A 20,639-nucleotide genomic window follows, 5' to 3' on the forward strand; every position below is an offset into this window, starting at 1 on the left:
CATAAAGTAGTCTTTACTTGGAATATTATTTCAGTTGGTAGGGAATCTGTTCTATTTATGTGTAGAAGTTCTAAACACATGGAAACCGAACTCACTATTCTCTTCACTTCCCATCTTTAGGCTATATATTAGGAACATAAGTGAAAGTTTTACCAGGTTTTTTTCCTTTGTATTCATTCTGAAAAGATGTTCTAGACTGAAATCTTTTAATAATATTTTTTATTAAAACCCAACTAATTTCTAAAGAAAGTGGTATGATCAATCAAGGAAGGATTCCTCCTTGAAGTAATTATAATTTATGTGAAGGAAAATTTTTTTATTAATTCAATTAATAGATATCTCTTATGTTCACCAACTGATCATCTGCTACTTTTGAGTATTTTAGTCCAAGAACCCTAGGAATGGCAACATGTTCATACTACCAGTATTGTTTTCAGCAGACTCAACTCCATCATTCCAAGAATCCCTTCTCCCTCCCTCTCTCCTGGACAAATGGCAACTGCTTCTGTGGGTGCTACAGCCATAGCTACTGAAGCTACAACAACAAAAAACAATTGTTTCTAAAAAGTCTTTGACAATGTTAAATCGTTCAGTATCACAAATTGATATGAATTAAGCAATGAAAAGGACATTGATGATGTTACCATATACTTCACTATTGCAATCTAAGGACTTTTCTATCTGACTTGGATGGGAATCCATAGATTATATCTCTGGGTTCTCATGTGATTAGAATGTGAGTTCTCATTAAAATATGAGCTCCTTGAAAGGTAGAACTGTCTTAATTTTCTATTTGTGTCCCTAGTCCTAACTCGGTGCTTTGTATACAATGAATTTTAATAAATGATTTTCATCAAAAAGTTATTAAATTGTGCATACCCTTTGATTCAGCAGTGTTACTACTGGGCTTATATCCCAAAGAGATTATAAAGAAGGGAAAGGGACCTGTATGTGCACGAATGTTTGTGGCAGCCCTCTTTGTAGTGGCTAGAAACTGGAAACTGAGTGGATGTCCATCAGTTGGAGAATGGCTGAATAAATTGTGGTATATGAATATTATGGAATATTACTGTTCTGTAAGAAATGACCAACAGGATGATTTCAGAAAGACCTGGAGTGACTTACACGAACTGATGCTGAGTGAAATGAGTAGGACCAGGAGATCATTATATACTTCAACAACAATACTATATGATGACCAGTTCTGATGGACCTGGCCATCCTCAGCAAGGAGATCAACCAAATCATTTCCAATGGAGCAGTAATGAACTCAACCAGCTATGCCCAGAGAAAGAACTTTGGGAGATAACTAAAAACCATTACATTGAATTCCCAATCCCTATATTTATGCCCACCTGCATTTTTGATTTCTTTCACAAGCTAATTGTACAATATTTCAGAATCTGATTCTTTTTGTACAGCAAAATAATGTTTTGGTCAGGTATACTTATTGTGTATCTAATTTATATTTTAATGTATTTAACATCTACTGGTCATCCTGCCATCTAGGGGAGGGGGTGGGGGGTAAGAGGTGAAAAATTGGAACAAGAGGTTTGGCAATTGTTAATGCTGTAAAGTTACCCATGCATATATCCTGTAAATAAAAGGCTATTAAATAAATAAATAATTTGCAACTGTCAATGCTGAAAAAATTACCCATGCATATATCTTGTAAATAAAAAGCTATAATAATTTTTTTTAAAAAAGAAAAAAAATAAATGATTTTCATTCATTCATTCATCTTTAATCATGAGTAAAAGAGAATGCTTACTGGCAGTGATTACAGAGGAATTGAATGCTGTATATCATTGAATTTGACAAATCTGAGTGTTATCCAATTCTGAACTTTTGTTTAATCTTGACTGTAGAATTTTGTCTTTATTTCTGAAAACTATAAAATGTTTAAAGACCTTGCCTGAGGAAGGAGATAGTATTATGTGTACATATACTTATAATAGCTAACATAAAGTGCTTGAAAGTTTGCAAAGTACTTTAGATATGTGTGTGTTACCTAGTTTGGTTCTCATGATGACCTTATGAGGGAAGTATTTTTTAGTCCTCATTTTTATGAATAAGGAAACTAAGCTGAAAGATTTTCTGACGTCACATGGCTAGAAAGTGTCTGAGACTGGATTTGAACACAGGTCTTCCTGATCCAAATCCAACAGTCTATCCGCTATACCACCATATACATGAATAAAATATCTCTTGACAAGCTTGAAGTCTAAAAAGAAAGCACTATTTTTTTTTACATACACACGAAATTATTCACTTACCTCTGATAATAGTCTTTACAAACTTTCATTGTCAACTGTCAGAAAATGTTCCTTAAAATTATTATCTATTCTGAATTGATTCAGAAATTGATATGAATTAAGCAATGAAAAGGACATTGATGATGTTACCATATACTTCACTATTGCAATCTAAGGACTTTTCTATCTGACTTGGATGGGAATCCATAGATTATATCTCTGGGTTCTCATGTGATTAGAATGTGAGCTCCCATTAAAATATGAGCTCTATTACAGCATCTATTACAGCATCTATTTGGGAACAGAACAGCTGATTATACATCTTTCACAAACGTGAAGAAGAAGCCTTCTCTAAAGCAAGCAAATGATTTACCAAAGTAAGTTTGGAAGGATCCTTTGAGATTATTTAGTCTAACTCCTGCATTTTATAGAAGAGAAAAGTGAATGAAGGAAGGAGAACCCCAGCAATGCAGAGATAGTCTCCTTTTGTTTATTTGAACAATAAAGCCCTAGTTGACTTGGCTTCAGAGCCCAGCGAGAACTCCTCCCTCAAGGAACAGTCCCTCCCCGCCCGGTGCCTTTTACAGAAGGAAACTGTAGCAGCGAGGAATCGAAACAGAAACTGTCCCACTTGATACTTTGAGAACTATAACTTCACCGCAGGGTGACGGTCAGAAGCGCGGTGACTAAAGTAGCAGAAAGTTGGGCTCGGAGCGCAGCGCAGTGTCACTACCCGCAGCGAGCGCGCAGCGAGCGGGTCCGATTCCGCCGAGTGACGGGGTAGAGCTGCCCAGTTACCTGCCTCTGTCCGCGCCGTCTTTGGAGGGCCAGGAAAGAGGGTACTCAGCGCCCTGTTGGTAGGCTGGGAGCGCCTTGAGCGAACTTGAAGGCTTTTTAAAGGCCGAGGCTGCAGCTTCGGGGCCGCACAGTCTGAGAGATGTCCAGCGAGTATTCCCCGGAGAATACTTTCCTTAATCTGATCCTGTGCTTCCGACCCAGGCTGAAACAATACATCCGGGTGGAGTCCGTGCTGGACTACCTGACTTTCATGGGGAGAGCTGAGAAGGAACAGATTCAGAGCACCGCTGTTACTAGGGGAAACACGACAGCGGCCGAGTTACTCCTCCACATCCTAGAGAAAGGGGACTGGGGACCTGGCTGGACCCAGGAGTTTCTTAATGGGCTTATGAATGGCGGTTGCACCTTAGCTGCTCGCTACATGAACCCGGACCTCGCTGACTTGCCCTCTCCATCCTTAGAGGCCTCTTATGACCAGTGCGTCCAACTGCTGGACATTTTGCAACCCACCCTGGTCGATAAGCTTCTGGTTACTGATGTGGTGGACAAATGCTTGGAGAAGGCTCTGTTGACCAAGGAAGATCGAAATCGGGTAGGTGCCTCTTCAGACAGAGTCCTTTTCCCTCTTTGGGTTGTGGTTGTACGAATGTAAGTGCTACTTATGTGTGAGCTCCTGTATGTATTCCGTTCCAAGTGTTCTTTGTGGGGTGTATTTGACCGAATTGTTCTTTGGGAACATGGTAGCTCGCTTGATAAGGTGAAAAGAGAAGTTGAAGAATTGGAAAACCCGGATTCAAAAATCCTGCTTACCTCTATGATTTGGGGCATATAACTAATTCTCTAGACCTCAGTTTTCTCTTCTTTAAAAGGAGAGTTGGGTAGATAGCACTTTGATCTCCGACTCAGAAATTCGCAACCTGATTTCTCAAGCCTTACTTCTTCCCAACCCCTCCTCCCTCCTGCCAAATAAATGTTGATTGGACGGACTGGGCCATTAAGGACAGACTATTTTTAAGTGCATGTTGCTTTCAAGAGCGTAAAGGAATTAATTTACTGTTAGGTTTCATGATCTTTGTGAACTCAATCAAATCCCATCTTTCTGTCCTAATAGTGGTTTAGACCTCTGCTTCCCTTATGAAAACTGTATACAGTATAAAAATTTTAATTGAGGATTGTGTTTTAAAAACTGAAAAGAAGAGATTCCTGTATTGCAGGAATTAGAGTGCTTTTTGGGTCAAAGATGTCATCACCCTCCTGGCATACTCTTGGGTAAGAACTTGACCTCTTTCTTTAGTTTGGAATGGTAACAATGGCCTGTGTTATTTTATACACTAGTTTTAAATGTATATTTTATTTTTATGTTGCTTAAATTTACTCCTCTATCTTGCCCAATCCTTCCCCTCCAATTTGCATAACATTTTTAAAAAGGAAGAAATTGAGGAATGACTGAACAAATTGTGATTCAAGATTAAAGTGGAATACTGTTGTGCTATGAACAAGGAAAAGCAGGATAATTTCAGAAAAACCTGGAAAGACTTACATGAACTGATACTAAGTGAAATGAGCAGAACTAGGAGAACTTTGGACAGAGTAATTGCAACATTGCATGATGATCAATTGTAAATAACTGTTCTCAAAAATATAGTGATTCAAGACAATTCCAAAGGGTTCAAGATGAAAAATGCTATCCATCTCCAGAGAAAAATTTGATAGAATCTGAAGGCAAATAAAAGCATACTCTATTTTCACTTTATTTTTTGTATATGTTTTTTGGATTTTTTTGAGGGGGACAGTCTGTGTTTTCTTTCACAACATAACTAATATGGAAATATATTTGATATAATTGCACATATATAACTATATCAAATTGCTTAATCTCTCAGGGAAGAGGAAAGGGAGAGAGGGAGAAAACTTAGAACTCAAAATTTTAAAAGATGAATTTTAAAATTCAGCTATATGCTAAACCCATTGAGAAAGAAAGAGAAAATTTTCAAAGAAAAAAAATCAAGAAAACTGATCAATGACAAAAAAAAACTTGATAATATATTCAATACTTCATAGCTGTAAATATTTCTCCCATCTTTGCAAAGGAGTGAAAGATTTTTTTAAAACACTTCTTTGGAACCAATCTTGTTCTTTGTAATTTTACAACATTCATTTTCAGTTATTTTATGGTTTTGTCCATTTATCTTGTCATAATTGTGTGTATTTTCTTGGCTTTTCATACTTGATTTTGTATCATGTTCATGTAAATCTTGCCATATTCTCTACATTCACCCCATTACATCATAGTAATATTCCATTATATTTGTATCACAAAGTTTATTTAGCTATTCCCCAAATGTGCGTATTTTTTTTTACTGTGTCAGGAACTGCCAAATGCTAGGGATACAAAGAACGACAAAAGATAGTGCTTACATTTAAGGAGCTCAGTTTAATAGTAGAGACAATATGCAAACAGCTATGTATGAACAAACTATATACAGGACAAATGGGAAATAAGAGGGAAAACACTAGAATTAAGGCAGAATCAGGGAAGTTCTTTTGTAAAAGGTGCAATTTTGTTTGAAACTTGAAGCCAGTGAAACTAGGAGGTAGAGATGAGCAAAGGGGATATTTTAATTATGGGAGTATAGTCAGTGAAAATGCCTGGAGTCTGGAAGTGGAGTAACTTGTTTGAAGAACAGCAAGGAAGTCAGTGTCACTATCACAGATTATGGGGAGGAGACTAAAATGTTTAAAAGTATGGAAAGGCCAGAAAGGACCAGGTTATGAAAAAAAATTGAAAAACAAAAGGAAGATTTCTTACTTGATTCTGGAAGTGATAGTCACTGAAGTTTATCAAGTAGGAAGGTGTTTTCATTTATTTAGTTTCCTTTGTAATGTTATGCATTTTATTTTGTTCACTTAAAAGCATTATTCCAAGAAAAGGGGTTATAGATTTCTTCAAACTAGCAAAGGGATCTATGTAAAAAAAAATTTAAGAATCTTTACCCTTAGAGGATATTTGACAGGATGAGTTCCCCATTCAACAGTGGACATGGCTTTTTTCAACAATAAGGTGATTCAGATCAGTTCCAATGGTCTTGTGATGGAGAAAGCCATCTGTACCTAAAGAGAGGACTGTGGGGACTAAGTGTGGATCACAACATAGTATTTTCATTCTTTTTGTTGTTGTTTATTTGCATTTTGTTCTCTTTCTTTCTTTTTTTTGTTTTGATTTGATTTTTCTTGTGCCACATGATAACTATAGAAATACGTATAGAAAAATTGCACGTGTTTAACATACACTGGATTACTTGCCATCTAGGGAAGGGGGTGGAACACAAGGTTTTGCAAGGGTCAATGTTGAAAAATTATCCATGCATATATTTTGAAAATAAAAAAGCTTTAATAAAAAAAATTAGTCCTAAGAGTCAAAATCTTGCTCTGAGAGTATGTTAAGCAATGTGTTTTGTGATCTAAGTCAGAGGTCATGTCTCGAAGATATAACTAATTCAGCAATTTTTAATAGCAGATTAATTTTTTCGACCATCACTGCCATTGAGATGCAGGGAATATATTAATCATTGTAACAACTCAATTCAGTTTGGTCATCTTATGAATCATGTTTAGTCTTAACTTTTTATAGTCTTGGCAAAGATTGAAGCCAAGATATAGATTTGATGGCCCAGTTTAACTAAATTATTTAATTCTACTCCTCTGTAATCTTCACGTTGTTTTGTGTATTGAAAACCAGAAAGATCACATTATAGTAGTCCAGCTGGATATGACAAATGTGTACATCACTGTGGCAGAATCTTATTTTGGAAGAAAGTACACAGCCTTCAAGCCAGCTGGAGATGGAAGATGGCATTTCCAGCCACGGTAGCTGTTAGGGAGTCCAGAAGCAACAGAGTCCAGTAACACCACAAAGTTGTTTATATTTGCTGGGTATACTCTTCCAATTGCCAGTGAAGTGGCACTTCTCATTATTTACTCTAAATACTTCTGCCTATCAGCATCACTTTTGTCTTGCCTGGGTTGAATTTCTGCCAGTGAGATTTCATCCAAGATCTGATTCCTGGCAAGCCCTAGGACAGCTGGGAATAACGCAAGGGGACTGACACAAAGGCAATATTGAGTTAGGTGACAATTGTGTGTAGATGACACTCAAGACCAGAGGGACTCACAAACCATGACCTCATCCAAATAAAACTTTCCAAAGAGAGGGACCATAACTAATGATGAGCTATATCTCTTAAGCTCTCTGAGAAAGATAAGTTTCCATGTGAGTTTTTGGAATTTTTCTGAAGCAAGTAATTTTGCCCGTTATAATATATTTTTAGTTCTACTGAAGGGTTTGGTTGACATTGTGAGGGGCAGTCTACATCCTAAAGGACTACATATTAATTAGCCTGTGGAACTATCAGCGAATTTTAAATTTACTAAAAGCAAACTTTTTAGGCCAGTTACCTTTTTAAAAAGATTAAGATGCAGATACTTTTCAATTGGCTTAAAATTTAGATAAAATACTTTTGTTGAATTTTGAATCTTTACAGATTCCCTGTATCTTTCTGAATGATTCAAAAAGAAAATCATCACTCCAGCTTAAAAAAATAATAATGGGTAAACCATTGAACTAATTTGCCACTAACACTTTACTTAACATATATAAACCGCCCAATTTACTTTGTTGTGAAAGATCCATGATTTTTTAAGTTAAATTAAATAAGTTATTTTAAATTAATTAAATTAAATTAAATTAAGTAAGTTTTCTTAAGTTAAAATGTACTGTATCCATAAAAGTCTTGCTTCAGGGTCTCATTATATTATAAAGGTAACCCTAACTTTTGAGATCTCTGCTGGCAAAATTCAGCTCTGGTAAATTCTACCACATGGCAAAGGCAGCTATGAATACATTCACAATGATAGATTGAATCTACTTTTGGAGGGCCATCTACACATGGAGAGGCTGATCACTAATAAGCTGATTAGTAAGCTGACTAAATATGCTAAATACCTTAGCCATAGCAATCTATGGGGGAAAATATTATTCACCAGTCCTATTATTAGTCTTCATTCTGCTTCTTCAGTGAGAGTGATATAACGGTATTAAGAAATGACAGTTTTTATACTATCTAGAAGCATGAGTTTAATTACTGGTAACCTAAATGTCAGATTCCATTCCAGCAGTAAGTGAGTTGATAGTGACCAACTCGAAAGAGCATTGAACTTAGATTGAAGAAATCTAGATCCTGATCTCAGGTTTTCTATCACTCATGTAGGACAACTCACAAACTTTTCTTGCTAACTTTGGTGTTCTCATATTTAAATGAATGATGGTCCATTTCAGTTCTAAATATTTTTTTCCTTCCAAATTTATTTTATTTGAAGAACAGAATAAGCAAAAAAGAAAAACAGAAGAGCAATACAAAACACAATGAAACAAAACATTAAATACAAGAGAAATCATTTCTCTAGGGTAGGGAAACATCCTTTTGTTGAAGATAAAGGAAAAATTGAAGACCTCAAGGAACTTCTAACCAAGCACAGACATAGTAGGTATTGAAGACCTCAAGGAACTTCTAACCAAGCACAGACATAGTAGGTAATGTCACTTTAGAATGTAATCTCATCTTTAAAATCTGATGGGATCGAAAAGTGAAATATTATAAGCAGCATTGCATCATAAAACAATGAAATGCACTGGATAGAAAAAGCAAACTATAGTGGAAGGACTCTGGAGTCAGAGGACCTGAGTACAAATTATGCCTTGGACATTAATTACCTATATCTATAAGATAAGTAATTTGGGCCTTACTTTTCCTTATTAGTAAAAAGAGACTATTAGATGACTTCTGAGTTCCATTCTTGACTTAACTCTATGATACTCTGATCCTTTAAGTATTCCGAGTTTATATCAAGTTTGGCAAAGTACCTAATTAAGGTTTAGCCATTAAAGGATAAAATTGGACGGACAACAAAGAAAAACTATTAAAGAAGTGTGACATTTTCTATAACCACTTTCTACTTCAGTAACCGCTACATTTGTTCATCATCACAGTCCCCATTCCCATTGTGCTACATGAGGAAATAGAGATGACATAAAGAAAACCCACATGGAATAATACAAGACCTGGAGGGGATACAGTGTTATGGTCATTAAGGAATCCGTTTCCAAGGTAGACAAAAGAAGTGAGGCAGAAATTTTAAAAACTATCACAGATTACTAATGAAAAAAGGCAATACAGATATTAACAATCAACCCCTCTCTGCAAAACTTGAGGAGAATAATTGGAAGTGTCAAGATGGCCAACAGAGAAGCAAGGGAAGCTGTACCCAGCTGAATACATGCTGTATCGTAACCTTGTTGAATATGCTTTCCCAACTGTGGCTAAATAAACTTCCTTAAGTTTTTCTTTAATTTTGATCCTGATAAATACCAAAGTTTTATAGTTATTTGACAATAGCCATGTCTCTTTCATAGAAGTCTTGCTTCAAGACCTCAACATGGTATAGAAGTGATGTTAAATTAGTTAGCATGGGGCATTAGGGCAAGACATACTAGAGAAGCTTTGTATAGATCCTAAAAAGGACGGAGTCTTTATTATTTGAGGACCAGCCTAGCTAATTATAGAAAAACTCATTACCCCCAAATTTGAATATCATATGAAAGTTTTTTTTTATTTTGTTTTGTTTTGAGTTTTTTTGTGTTCCCAGCAACTCATAAAATCAAACTCCAGTATTGATAATTTTCACCTTTTTTTCCAGGTTGCTAGTTGTGAGGCAAAACTTCATATTCATTTTAATTTGTATTTATCTTCAAAATAGTGGTTTGAAGCTTCTTTCCTATGGTTGTTGGTAGCTTGCTAAATATTTCTTTTTTTGAAAACTACCTGCACTTTTAAATTTACCTTTGTTCCTTTCACCACACTTTTAAACTTTTGTTTTTTTGTTTGTTTGTTTGTTTGTTTGCTTTTTAAACTATTATATCTTCAGATTTCAATGACTTTTCAGGAGTTAGTGACAAATTATACAGACACATGTGTATGTATAAATGAATATATGAACATTGGATTTCTTTAGGCCTTTTTGCAGCAGATAATTATGTAAAACGATTAATTTCCAAGGATTTGATGTTTCCCAACACTGAAAGTACAGGATTTATTTACCAAAATATTGATTATACTGCCTGTTATACAAATACATTGAAGAATTTCACATGAATGTTTTTTTGAAACCTTAAGGAATAATAGTATTTTGAGGCTTAATCTGCATGAATTCAGAGAAGACAAAAGAATTACAAATATGATTGCTTTTAAAAATCAAATTGGCAGATTAATAGTAGAATGAAAAGTAATAGTAATAGTGTACCTAAACTTTTAATAAAATATTCATTACAATTGTTAATTATTTTTAGAGAAATACTTTTTGATTAACTTGTATATGAGTTCTTCAGAAGGATTGAAAACTGATTAAAAGGAAGTATAATTGAAAAATGGGAATGTCTTGGGTTAAAAGAAGATGGACAATTCAGTCATATTTAACATTTTTATTAATTGTCTCTTAATTCAGCAGATAGTAATATGTGTAGCATAAATACAAAGGAAAAAGGAATTCACAGAGAGAGGTTCAGGGAGTTAATAATATAGGAAAGAAATTTTAAAAGCATCATGCAGCATGTTACATCAGAAAACATGCTAGACTTGGGGGAAAAAAGAGACCCGAGTTCAAAACTTGGCTCTGCATCCTATTATCTACCTAGACTTGGACAATTGAGCCTCAATTGAGTTAACAGTACAATGAGGGAGTTCAACTAGATGATCTCAAAGGTCCCTTTTCTTTCTAAATCTTTGGTCATATTACAGTAAGTAATTTGGGTTGCAGGAATTATGTGTTTTATTGTACGTCATTTGTATTATAAAATTTCAATACATTCTTAATTTTTAAGCAAAATACGAGCGAAAAATAAGCGATTACTTCATTTATTTATTATACTTCTTCATTCATTTGTTTATTTAAAAAGAAAGAATGCTGCACCAAAAAGTTTGGTAATTGCTATTGACAATGAGAGCAATCTCTTTGTTAGGTAGGAACATTCCTGGTTTCTTTGTCCTAATCTGACATTATTTATATTGGTGGCTAATTACAGACTTTTTTTGATATTTATTAACATCATTTTGGATTAGATTCTTTAATTCTACTTTTCCTTTTGAACTAGGTTGTTCTTCTTAATGAAAATGATGGAAATGAACGTGCTGTCAGAGAACTGCTGAGTAGAATAATACAAAAAGAAGATTGGTTTTCTAAATTTCTAAATATTCTTCATGAAACTGAATACAGTCAACTTGCTGAAAACCTCACAGGCATCAACTGCTTGGAAGACAATGAAGGTTATTTCTTTTTTTTTTTTTCTTTTTCTTTTGCTGTCAAATGAAAACACATTTGAATGCCTTACCAAAACATTTCACATTTAATGAAATTTGTCTTTACATGTGCCAGACATATATAACATTAGAATAGTAGTCTTTGAGAGCTTAAAGAATTTCAGATACCACCACTTAACCTCCCTAGATTTCAGCTTCATCTTTTAAATGAAGCAACTAGGCTAGATAACCTCTAAGCGAGATATTGTGGAGGAATATATTGTTGACAAGTGATTATTATGCAAAAACCAAAAAGCAATATAAATATAATCATATAAATATATATTATAAAATATAATCATACAAAACATAACATAAACAATGATATGACATGAAATATATTGTATAATTTAATAAAACTTTTATAAAATATGAAAAGTAAATTCAATATAAAAAAATTTATTTTCAAAAAATTTTTATCTTAAAGGAGGAAAAGTAGATAATAATCTGAGTTTACAGATAAATTAATTAAAATTTTCTGCATGAGATCTCTATACAGAGAGAAGAACTTTCAGAAAAGATGTGAGTGAAATCTTTGTCACACATTTCTTATGTGAATGCCTTAGTATTATCATGATCTAAATTTAAGATTTCCATGGATGCTGTGTAAATTTGTTGGAAAGACTGAACCAGTTTTTTTTTTTTTTTTAGAGAATTTTAAAATATTGTTAATACCTTTTTTTGGGGGGGGTTGTTTTGTTTTGTTTTTCCTGAGGCAATTGGGGTTAAATGACTTGCTCAGGGTCATACAGCTAGGAAGTGTTAAGTGTCTGAGACAGATTTGAACTCAGGTCCTCCTGACGTCAGGGCTTAGTGCTTTATTTACTGCCCACCTAGCTGCTCCTATTAATAGCTTTTTCTTTTCTTTTTTTTTTCATTTTATTATTATTATTATTATAGCTTTTTATTTACAAGATATATGCATAGGTAATTTTTCAGCATTGACAGTTGCCACAAACATTCTTGTACATACAGATCTTTTTCCCTTTTTTAAAATCTCTTTATGATATAAGCCCAGTAGTAACACTGCTGGGTCAAAGGATATGCATAGTTTGATAACTTTTTGAGCATAGTTCCAAATTGCTCTCCAGAATGGCTGGATGTATTCATAATTCCAGCTTTTAGGATAAGAACTCCAATTTTTTCATCTGAGAATTGTCTGTTATTATCCTTTGACTATTTATCAATTGGAGAATGAGTTGATTTCTTATAAATTTGAGTCAATTCTCTATATATTTTAGAAATGAGGCCTTTATCAGAACCTTTGACTGTAAAAATGTTTTCCCAGTTTATTGCTTCCTTTCTAATTTTGTCTGCATTAGTTTTGTTGGTACAAAAGCTTTTCAATTTGATATAATCAAATTTTTTTATTTTGTGATCAATAATGATCTCTAGTTCTTCTTTGGTTATAAATTCCTTCCTCTTCCACAAGTCTGAGAGGTAAACTATCCTATGTTCCTCTAATTTATTTATAATCTCATTCTTTATACCTAGGTCATGAACCCATTTTGACTTTATCTTGATGTATGGTGTTAAGTGTGAGTCAATGCCTAGTTTCTGCCATACTAATTTCCAATTTTCCCAGCAATTTTTGTCAAACAGTGAGTTATTATCCTAAAATCTGGGGTCTTTGGGTTTGTCAAACACTAGATTATTAAAGTTATTGTCTGTTTTGTCCTTTGAACCTAACCTATTCCACTGATCAACTAGTCTATTTCTTAGCCAATACCAAATGGTTTTGGTAACCGCTGCTTTATAATATAATTTTAGATCTGGTACAGCTAGGCCACCTTCATTTGATTTTTTTTTTCATTAATTCCCTTGAAATTCTTGATCTTTTGTTCTTCCATATGAACTTTGTTGTTATTTTTTCTAGGTCATTAAAATAGTTTTTTGGGAGTCTGATTGGTATAGCGCTAAATAAATAGATTAGTTTAGGTAGTATTGTCATCTTTATTATATTTGCTCACCCAATCCAAGAGCATTTAATATTTTTCCAATTGGTTAGATCTGACTTTATTTGTGTGGAAAGAGTTTTGTAGTTTTGCTCATATAGTTTCTGATTTTCCCTTGGCAGATAGATTCCTAAATATTTTATACTGTCAGTAGTTACTTTAAATGGAATTTCTCTTTGTAACTCTAACTGTTGGATTTTGTTAGTGATATATAAGAATGCTGATGACTTATGTGGGTTTATTTTGTATCCTGCAACTTTGCTAAAGGTGTGGATTATTTCTAATAGCTTTTTAGTAGAATCTCTGGGGTTCTCTAAGTATACCATCATATCATCAGCAAAGAGTGATAATTTGTTTTCCTCATTACCTACTCTAATTTCTTTAATTTCTTTCTCAGCTCTTATTGCCAAAACTAGCATTTCTAATGCAATATTCAATAGTAATGGTGATAGAGGGCAACCTTGTTTCACTCCTGATCTTATTGGGAATGGTTCCTTTTTCCCTATTACATATAATACAGCTTTTTATTTTCAAAAATACATGCAAAGATAGCTTTCAATTTTCACCCTTGCAAAACCTTGTATTACAAATTTTTTCTCCCTTCTTTACCCTCACTACTTCCCCTAAATAGCTAATAATTTAATATAGGTTGAGCATGTGCAATTCTTCTAAACATGTTTCCACATTTATCATGCTGCACAAGAAAAATCAGATCATATAGAAAAAAATGAGAAAGAAAAAAGCAAGCAAACAACAAAAAAAGGTAAAAATATTAGGTTGTAATCCATATTCAGTCCCCATAGTCCTCTTTCTGGATGCAGATGGCTCTCTCCATCACAAGTCTATTGAATTGGACTGAATCACCTAAGAGAATATTTTCTATTAACTGTTTTTAGCATGTTTTCAAGTTATCTAGTAGTAGCTGCTTTCTGGGTACACAACTTGACAATTTATGCAGAAGTTGGGGGAATGCTGCTATTTTCTCCTCCCACCCACCCTCCCTCCTATCCTTTTTCTCTTCTTCCCCTCTCCCTTTCTTCTTCCTTTTCCTCTTCATCTTTCCTCTTCCTCCTCAGTTTTTACAGAACAATAGTAGTTCCTCAATTGATGGAAATCACCTCAATTTACAATTTTTTGCCATCTCAAAAAAGAATAGTTATAAATATTTTTGTACAAATGCATTCCTATTCCTTTTTTTTTCCTGTGGTATAACCGGATCAAAGGACATACACATTTTTTTTCAGTTATTTTGAAAAAAATTATTTAATATCTTCCCCCAGTTACACTTAAAATATTTTTTTACATTTGTTTTTTTAAAACTTTTGAGTTCCATGTTCTCTCCTTATTCCCATCCTTATCCTCAATTTATAAGCCACAGGTAAAATTATGCAAAAACATTTCCATAAAAGTCATGTTGTAAAAGAAAACATAGATCTCCCACCCTAATGAAAAAAATCCTCAAAAAAAAAAAGTTAAAAAAGAGAGAAAGAGAAAGCATGCTTCAAATCTGTATTCAGACACAAACAGTTCCTTCTCTGAGTATGGAAAAGATTTTTCATCATAAATTCTTCAGAATAGTCACGGATCCCATTGTACTGCTAAGAATAGTACAGTCTTTTACAACTGATCATCCCAGAACATTGCTATTACTTTTCATACAGTACATTTTGCTTTGTTTGAATTCATGGAGGACTTTCCAGGTTTTTTTCTGACAGCATTCTGCTCATCATTTCCCATAGAACAATAACATTTCATTATAATCACATACCACAATTTATTTAGTCCTTCCTAAATTGAGGAGTATTCTCTCAATTTCCATTTTTTTCATCCAGAAAAAAGAGCTGCTATAACTATTTGTTGTATATATAGACTCTTTTCCTTTTTCTTTCTTTTTTTTTTTTTTTTTTACATCTCTTTTAGTGTTCATACTTAGTAGTGGTATTGTTAGGTCAAAGGATATGCATGAATTATTAGCTCTTTGGAAATAGAGCATATCTTTTGATCATTTATCATTTGGGGCATAACTTATTTTTTATAAATTTGACTCTGTTGAGAAATGAAACCTTATCACAAATTTGCTTCAAAATTATTTTTGAAATTATTGCTAAGTTTCTCCCCATTTATTCTTTCTCTCCTTTCACCCTGTCGATCTTCAAGAGTTTTCCTACTGATCACTCTCTCCCACAGTATGCCCTCTCTTTAATCACTCTCCCTTCTTCCTGTGTCCTATTCCCCCTATTTTCCTGAAGGTGTAAGATATGTTTCTATACCCATATTGAATGTGTATGTTATTTCTTCTTTGACCTAATTCTGATGAGAGTAAGGTTCACTCACTCTCTTTCTTCTCCAAACCTCCCTCCCTTCGCTATAAAAGTTTTTATTTGCCTCTTTTTTATGGCAGATAATTTATACCATTCCACTTTTCTCTTTCCCTTTCTACCAGTACATTCCTTAATTGTACCCCTTAATTTTATAATTTTTTAAAAAGATATTATCCCTTCATACTCAACTCACACCTGTGCCCTCTGGCTACATATACTGTTTCTAACTAATGAGAAATTTTTAATGAGTTACAAACATCATCCTCCCATGTAGAAATGTAAACAGATAAACCTTATTAAGTCCTTTATGATATCACTTTCCTGATTACCTCTTTATGCTTTGAATTTGAAAATCAAAATTTCTACTCAGCTCTGGCCTTTTTATCACAAATGCTTGAAAATCCTCTTATTTCATTGAATGTTCACCCTTTCCTCTGAAGGATTATATTCAGTTTTGCTAGGTAGGTGATTCTGGTTGTAATTCTAGCTCCTTTGTTCACAGAATATCATATTCCAAGCTTCTGATCCTTTAATAGAGAAGCTAATAAATCTTGTGTTATTCTGATTTTGACTCTGCTATACTTGAATTGTTTCTTTCTGGAAGCTTGCAGGATTTTCTCCTTGATCTGGTAGTTCCAGAATTTGGCCATAATATTTCTGGAAGTTTTTGTTTTGAAATCTCTTTCAGGAGGTGATTGGTGAATTCTTTCAATTTCTATTTTTCCCTCTGGTTTTAGAATATCAGGACAATTTTCTTTGATAATTAATTGAAAGATGATGTCAGGTTCTTTTTTTGATCATGACTTTCAGGCACACCAATAATTTTAAAATTATATCTCTTGGATCTCTTTTCCAGGTCAGTTGTCTTTCTAATGAGATATTTCACAATTTTTTTTCTATTTTTATTTTTTTTGGTTTTGCTTTATTCTGTCTTGATTTCTCATAAAATCATTAGCTTCCATTTGCTCAATTATAATTTTAAGTTATTATTTTCTATTTCCTTATGCACCACTGTCAATTTTTTCCCTAATATTTCCTCCATTTTTCTTATTTGATTTTTCAAAATCTCTTTTGAGTTCTTCCATAGCCTGTGACCAATTGTTATTTTTCTTGTATGTTTTGAATGTAGGAGCTTTGACTTTGTTGTCTTCTGAGTGTGCGGTTTTGAGGTTCCTTTTCACCATAGTAACTTAGTAACCCGAAACTTTTTTCTGTTGTCTACTCAATTTCCTGGCCTATTTATTACTCAGCTTTAAACTCTTTGCTAAAGTATGGCTCGTTTTACCTGGTGGAGATTGCATTGTCCCATGCTTCAGGTATTTTATGCAACTGTCATCAGATCCTTTTATTAGGGATCTGACCACAAGTTCTTTTCTGCCCTGGAACTCTTAGGAGTATCCCCTCCCCACTGTAGCTACAAAATAAAGCTTGCAAAAGCAACAGAGTCCTTCTTTGCTGGGGCAGAGACTAGGGGTTGGGGTGAGCTTCTGCTACGATTGTATGTTGGGATATCACTGGTTCCACAGATCTTTTCTGCTGATGTTCCAAGTGCTTTTTGGTGTCTCTGGGCTGAGAGGTCTGGAAGCCACCAGTGGTGCAGGACCGGCATGGGGCCCTTATCAGCTGCACCAGCACTGTCACCCTGATGTGACAGACCTTTTTTGCTGATCTTCTAAGTTATCTTTGGCTGGAAAATATTCTACTCTGTCTTTTAGGGAGCTTTGACACTAAAATTTGTTATTTATTTAAAGGAATGGAGTGGTTTGGGGGAGAAGTTAGGCAAGTTCTTGCCTTTATTCTGCTGTCTTGGCTCCTCCAATAAAGCAAAACCAAATTAAAATGTATGTACATCTTAATATCTTTTTTTTTTTTTTCTGAGACAATTGGGGTTAAGTGACTTGCCCAGGGTCACACAACTAGGAAGTACTAAGTGTCTGAGGTCACATTTGAATTCAGGTCCTCCTGACTTCAGGGCTGGTATTCTATCCACTACACCACCTCGCTGCCCCCATCTTAATAGCTCTTAAAGCATAGTGCTAAAGAACTTTCCCGAATGATTAGACAAATTCAGTATTCCATCAATAATGCAAGCAAATAACAACAGAGAGAGTGAGAATGCTATGTTTTGTTCCACACTCTGTTCCCATGGCGCTCTCTCTCTCTCTCTCTCTCTCTCTGTATGTGTGTGTGTGTGTGTAGATGGCTCTCTTCATCAGTGAACAAGTAGAACTGGTTTGAATCATCTCATTGTTGAAGAGAGCCACGTCCATCAAAAGTGATCGTTGTGTAGTCTTATTGTTGCTGTATATAATGATCTCCTGGTCCTGCTCATTTCACTTAGCATCAGTTCATGTAAGTCTCTCCAGGCCTCTCTGAAATCATCCTGTTGGTCATTTCTTACAGAACAATAATATTCCATAATATTCATTTACCATAATTTATTCAGCCATTCTCCAACTGATGGGCATCCATTCAGTTTCCAGTTCTTACCACTACAAACAGGGCTGCCACAAACATTTTTGCACATGTGGGTCCCTTTCCCTTCTTTAGTATCTCGTTGGGGTATAAGCCCAGTAGAAACACTGCTGGATCAAAGGGTATGCATAGTTTGATAACTTTTTGAGCATAGTTCCAAACAGCTCTCCAGAATGGCTAGATGTATTCACAACTCCACCAACAATGTATCAGTGTTCCAGTCTTCCCACATCCCCTCCAACATTTGTCCTTGTCTTTACCTGTCCTTTTAGCCAATCTGACAGGTGTGTAGTTGTATCTCAGAGTTGTCTTAATTTGTATTTCTCTGATCAGTAGTGATTTGGAACACTTTCATATGAGTAGAAATAGTTTCAATTTCTTCATCTGAAAATTGTCTGTTCATTTCCTTTTGACCATTTGTCAACTGGAGAATGGCTTGAAGAAATATTATAAATTTGAGTCAGTTCTCTATATATTTTAGAAATGAGGCCTTTATCAGATCCTTTGAATGTAAAACTGTTTTCCCAGTTTATTGCTTTCCTTCTAATCTTGTCTGCATTGGTTTTGTTTGTACAAAAACTTTTTAACTTAATATAATCAAAATTATCTATTTTATGATCAATAATGATCTCTAGTTCTTCTTTGGTCACAAATTCCTTCCTCTTCCACAAATCTAAGAGGTAAACTATCCTATGTTCTTCTAATTTATTTATAGTATCATTTTTTATGTCTATATCATTAACCCATTTTGACCTTATCTTGGTGTAAGGTGTTAGGTGTGGGTCTATGCCTACTTTCTGCCATACTAGTTTCCAGTTTTCCCAGCAGTGTTTGTCAAATAGTGAATTCTTATCCCAAAGGTTTGCCACATACTAGATTGCTATAGTCATTGACTATTTTGTCTTGTGAACCTAACCTATTCCACTGATCAACTTCTCTATTTCTTAGCCAATACCAAATGGTTTTGATGACTGCTGCTTTATAATATAGTTTCAGATCTGGTACAACTAGGCCAGGTAGGTATTTTTCTAATCCCCCTATTACAATTGAGAATACTGAGGCAGAAATCACATAACTAGTAAGTATCTGAGGCTAGATTTTGTGCTCAGGTCTTCCTGCCTCTAAATCAAGAGCACAACCAAATTAAATATGCAAGATGAGGTCATTGAAGTTGATAATCTTTAAAGTTCCTTCTGATGTAAATACTGTAATTTTATGATAAGTAGACTTAGAAGATGAAAACCAAAAAAGCTGCTAGACTAGATAAAAAAAAAGCACAAGTTTGAAGGTATTCATTAGATTAATGTTGTAGCAAAAGGCAAAGATATACAATGAGAAAAAAAATCAGACACTATTACTATTTTAAATAAAAAGATGATGTGAGGCCATTTATAACTGCTCACTCATTTTCCTACTTATTCATTCCTAAAAACCTTGATAGAATGACTCACAAATAGATTGTAGATGAAGATATTAAGAAGATAATAGGTAGACTTTAATAAATGATATTCTATAGCAGACTACTTCACAAGTTCACAGTTTATTGAAAGATGCAGAATGTTTAAGATAGTACTCTTTTTTGATTTTTAAAAACAGTCTCAGCTAAGGCATAGTGGATAGAGAGCTTTGGTTCTTGGGAGACTAAATCCCAGACCTGCTTCTAAGATATAATAATTGTGGGACTCGAGGCAAGTCACATTACCTCTTAGTGCTCCAGGGGTAGGCATGTGTCTAAAACTATAAATTACAAAAAAGTAATGTTTTGCACTTTGAGTGAGTTTTCTCCTCTAAGAGTTCCCTTTATCAATGAAACCACTGATCAGTTCTCTATCCCATTAAAAAATGTTTTACTTGGTAATGAAAATGTCACCTTAAAGGATTTCCTCCAAAAAGGTGTTTCTCAAGTGTAAGATATTATGATAAAAGCTCCTTTGAAAATTGAAAACACAGAGATAACTTTATTCAATAATACTCTGATTATCAATAAGATGTTTCACATAATCATTTTGTGATCATACATAATTCTTGATAGGTAAAACCACAGAAATAATTTTGTTTAGAAATATTTAGATGATCCATTTAAAAGGAGGCAGGAAGCAGTAAGAGGCCTACCAAAGGTATTCGTGTATTTCAAGGAGGATATCCTGTGAAAACTCCACATGGAAAAGGAATTTGTTATAGATGATGAAGTTCTTTGAATGCTCCTGCTTATCATGAATGATATTGTATTGTTTACTGTAGAACACTATAGGCCCTTTTCAATTAGCTATATTAAGAGAAATTTGGTCTAGTAAAAAAGACAAAACAAAACAAAACAAAACAAAAATGGATAAAGATGATTTGGTTTCTAAATTGTGGCAGACAAGTATGTGAGCTTATGTTGAGTTGTACCACAGTAATTACAATTAAACTGAACAGTAACTGGTC

At 34.2% G+C, this 20,639-nt stretch overlaps 1 protein-coding gene across 1 annotated transcript in view; it reads left to right on the forward strand.

Moving 5' to 3' along the window:
• The first annotated feature begins 2,810 nt into the window (after positions 1 to 2,810).
• Positions 2,811 to 20,639, forward strand: part of IFIH1 (interferon induced with helicase C domain 1) — an 88,854-nt gene continuing 71,025 nt past the window's right edge. Inside the window, exons 1-2 of the mRNA XM_012544752.3 lie at positions 2,811 to 3,645; positions 11,257 to 11,428. Coding sequence (XP_012400206.1) covers positions 3,193 to 3,645; positions 11,257 to 11,428 — 625 coding nt within the window. The 5' untranslated portion in view covers positions 2,811 to 3,192. The remainder of the gene's footprint in view (positions 3,646 to 11,256; positions 11,429 to 20,639) is intronic.

This window comes from Sarcophilus harrisii, chromosome 3 (genome assembly GCF_902635505.1).
Source record: "Sarcophilus harrisii chromosome 3, mSarHar1.11, whole genome shotgun sequence".
Taxonomy (NCBI): domain Eukaryota; kingdom Metazoa; phylum Chordata; class Mammalia; order Dasyuromorphia; family Dasyuridae; genus Sarcophilus; species Sarcophilus harrisii.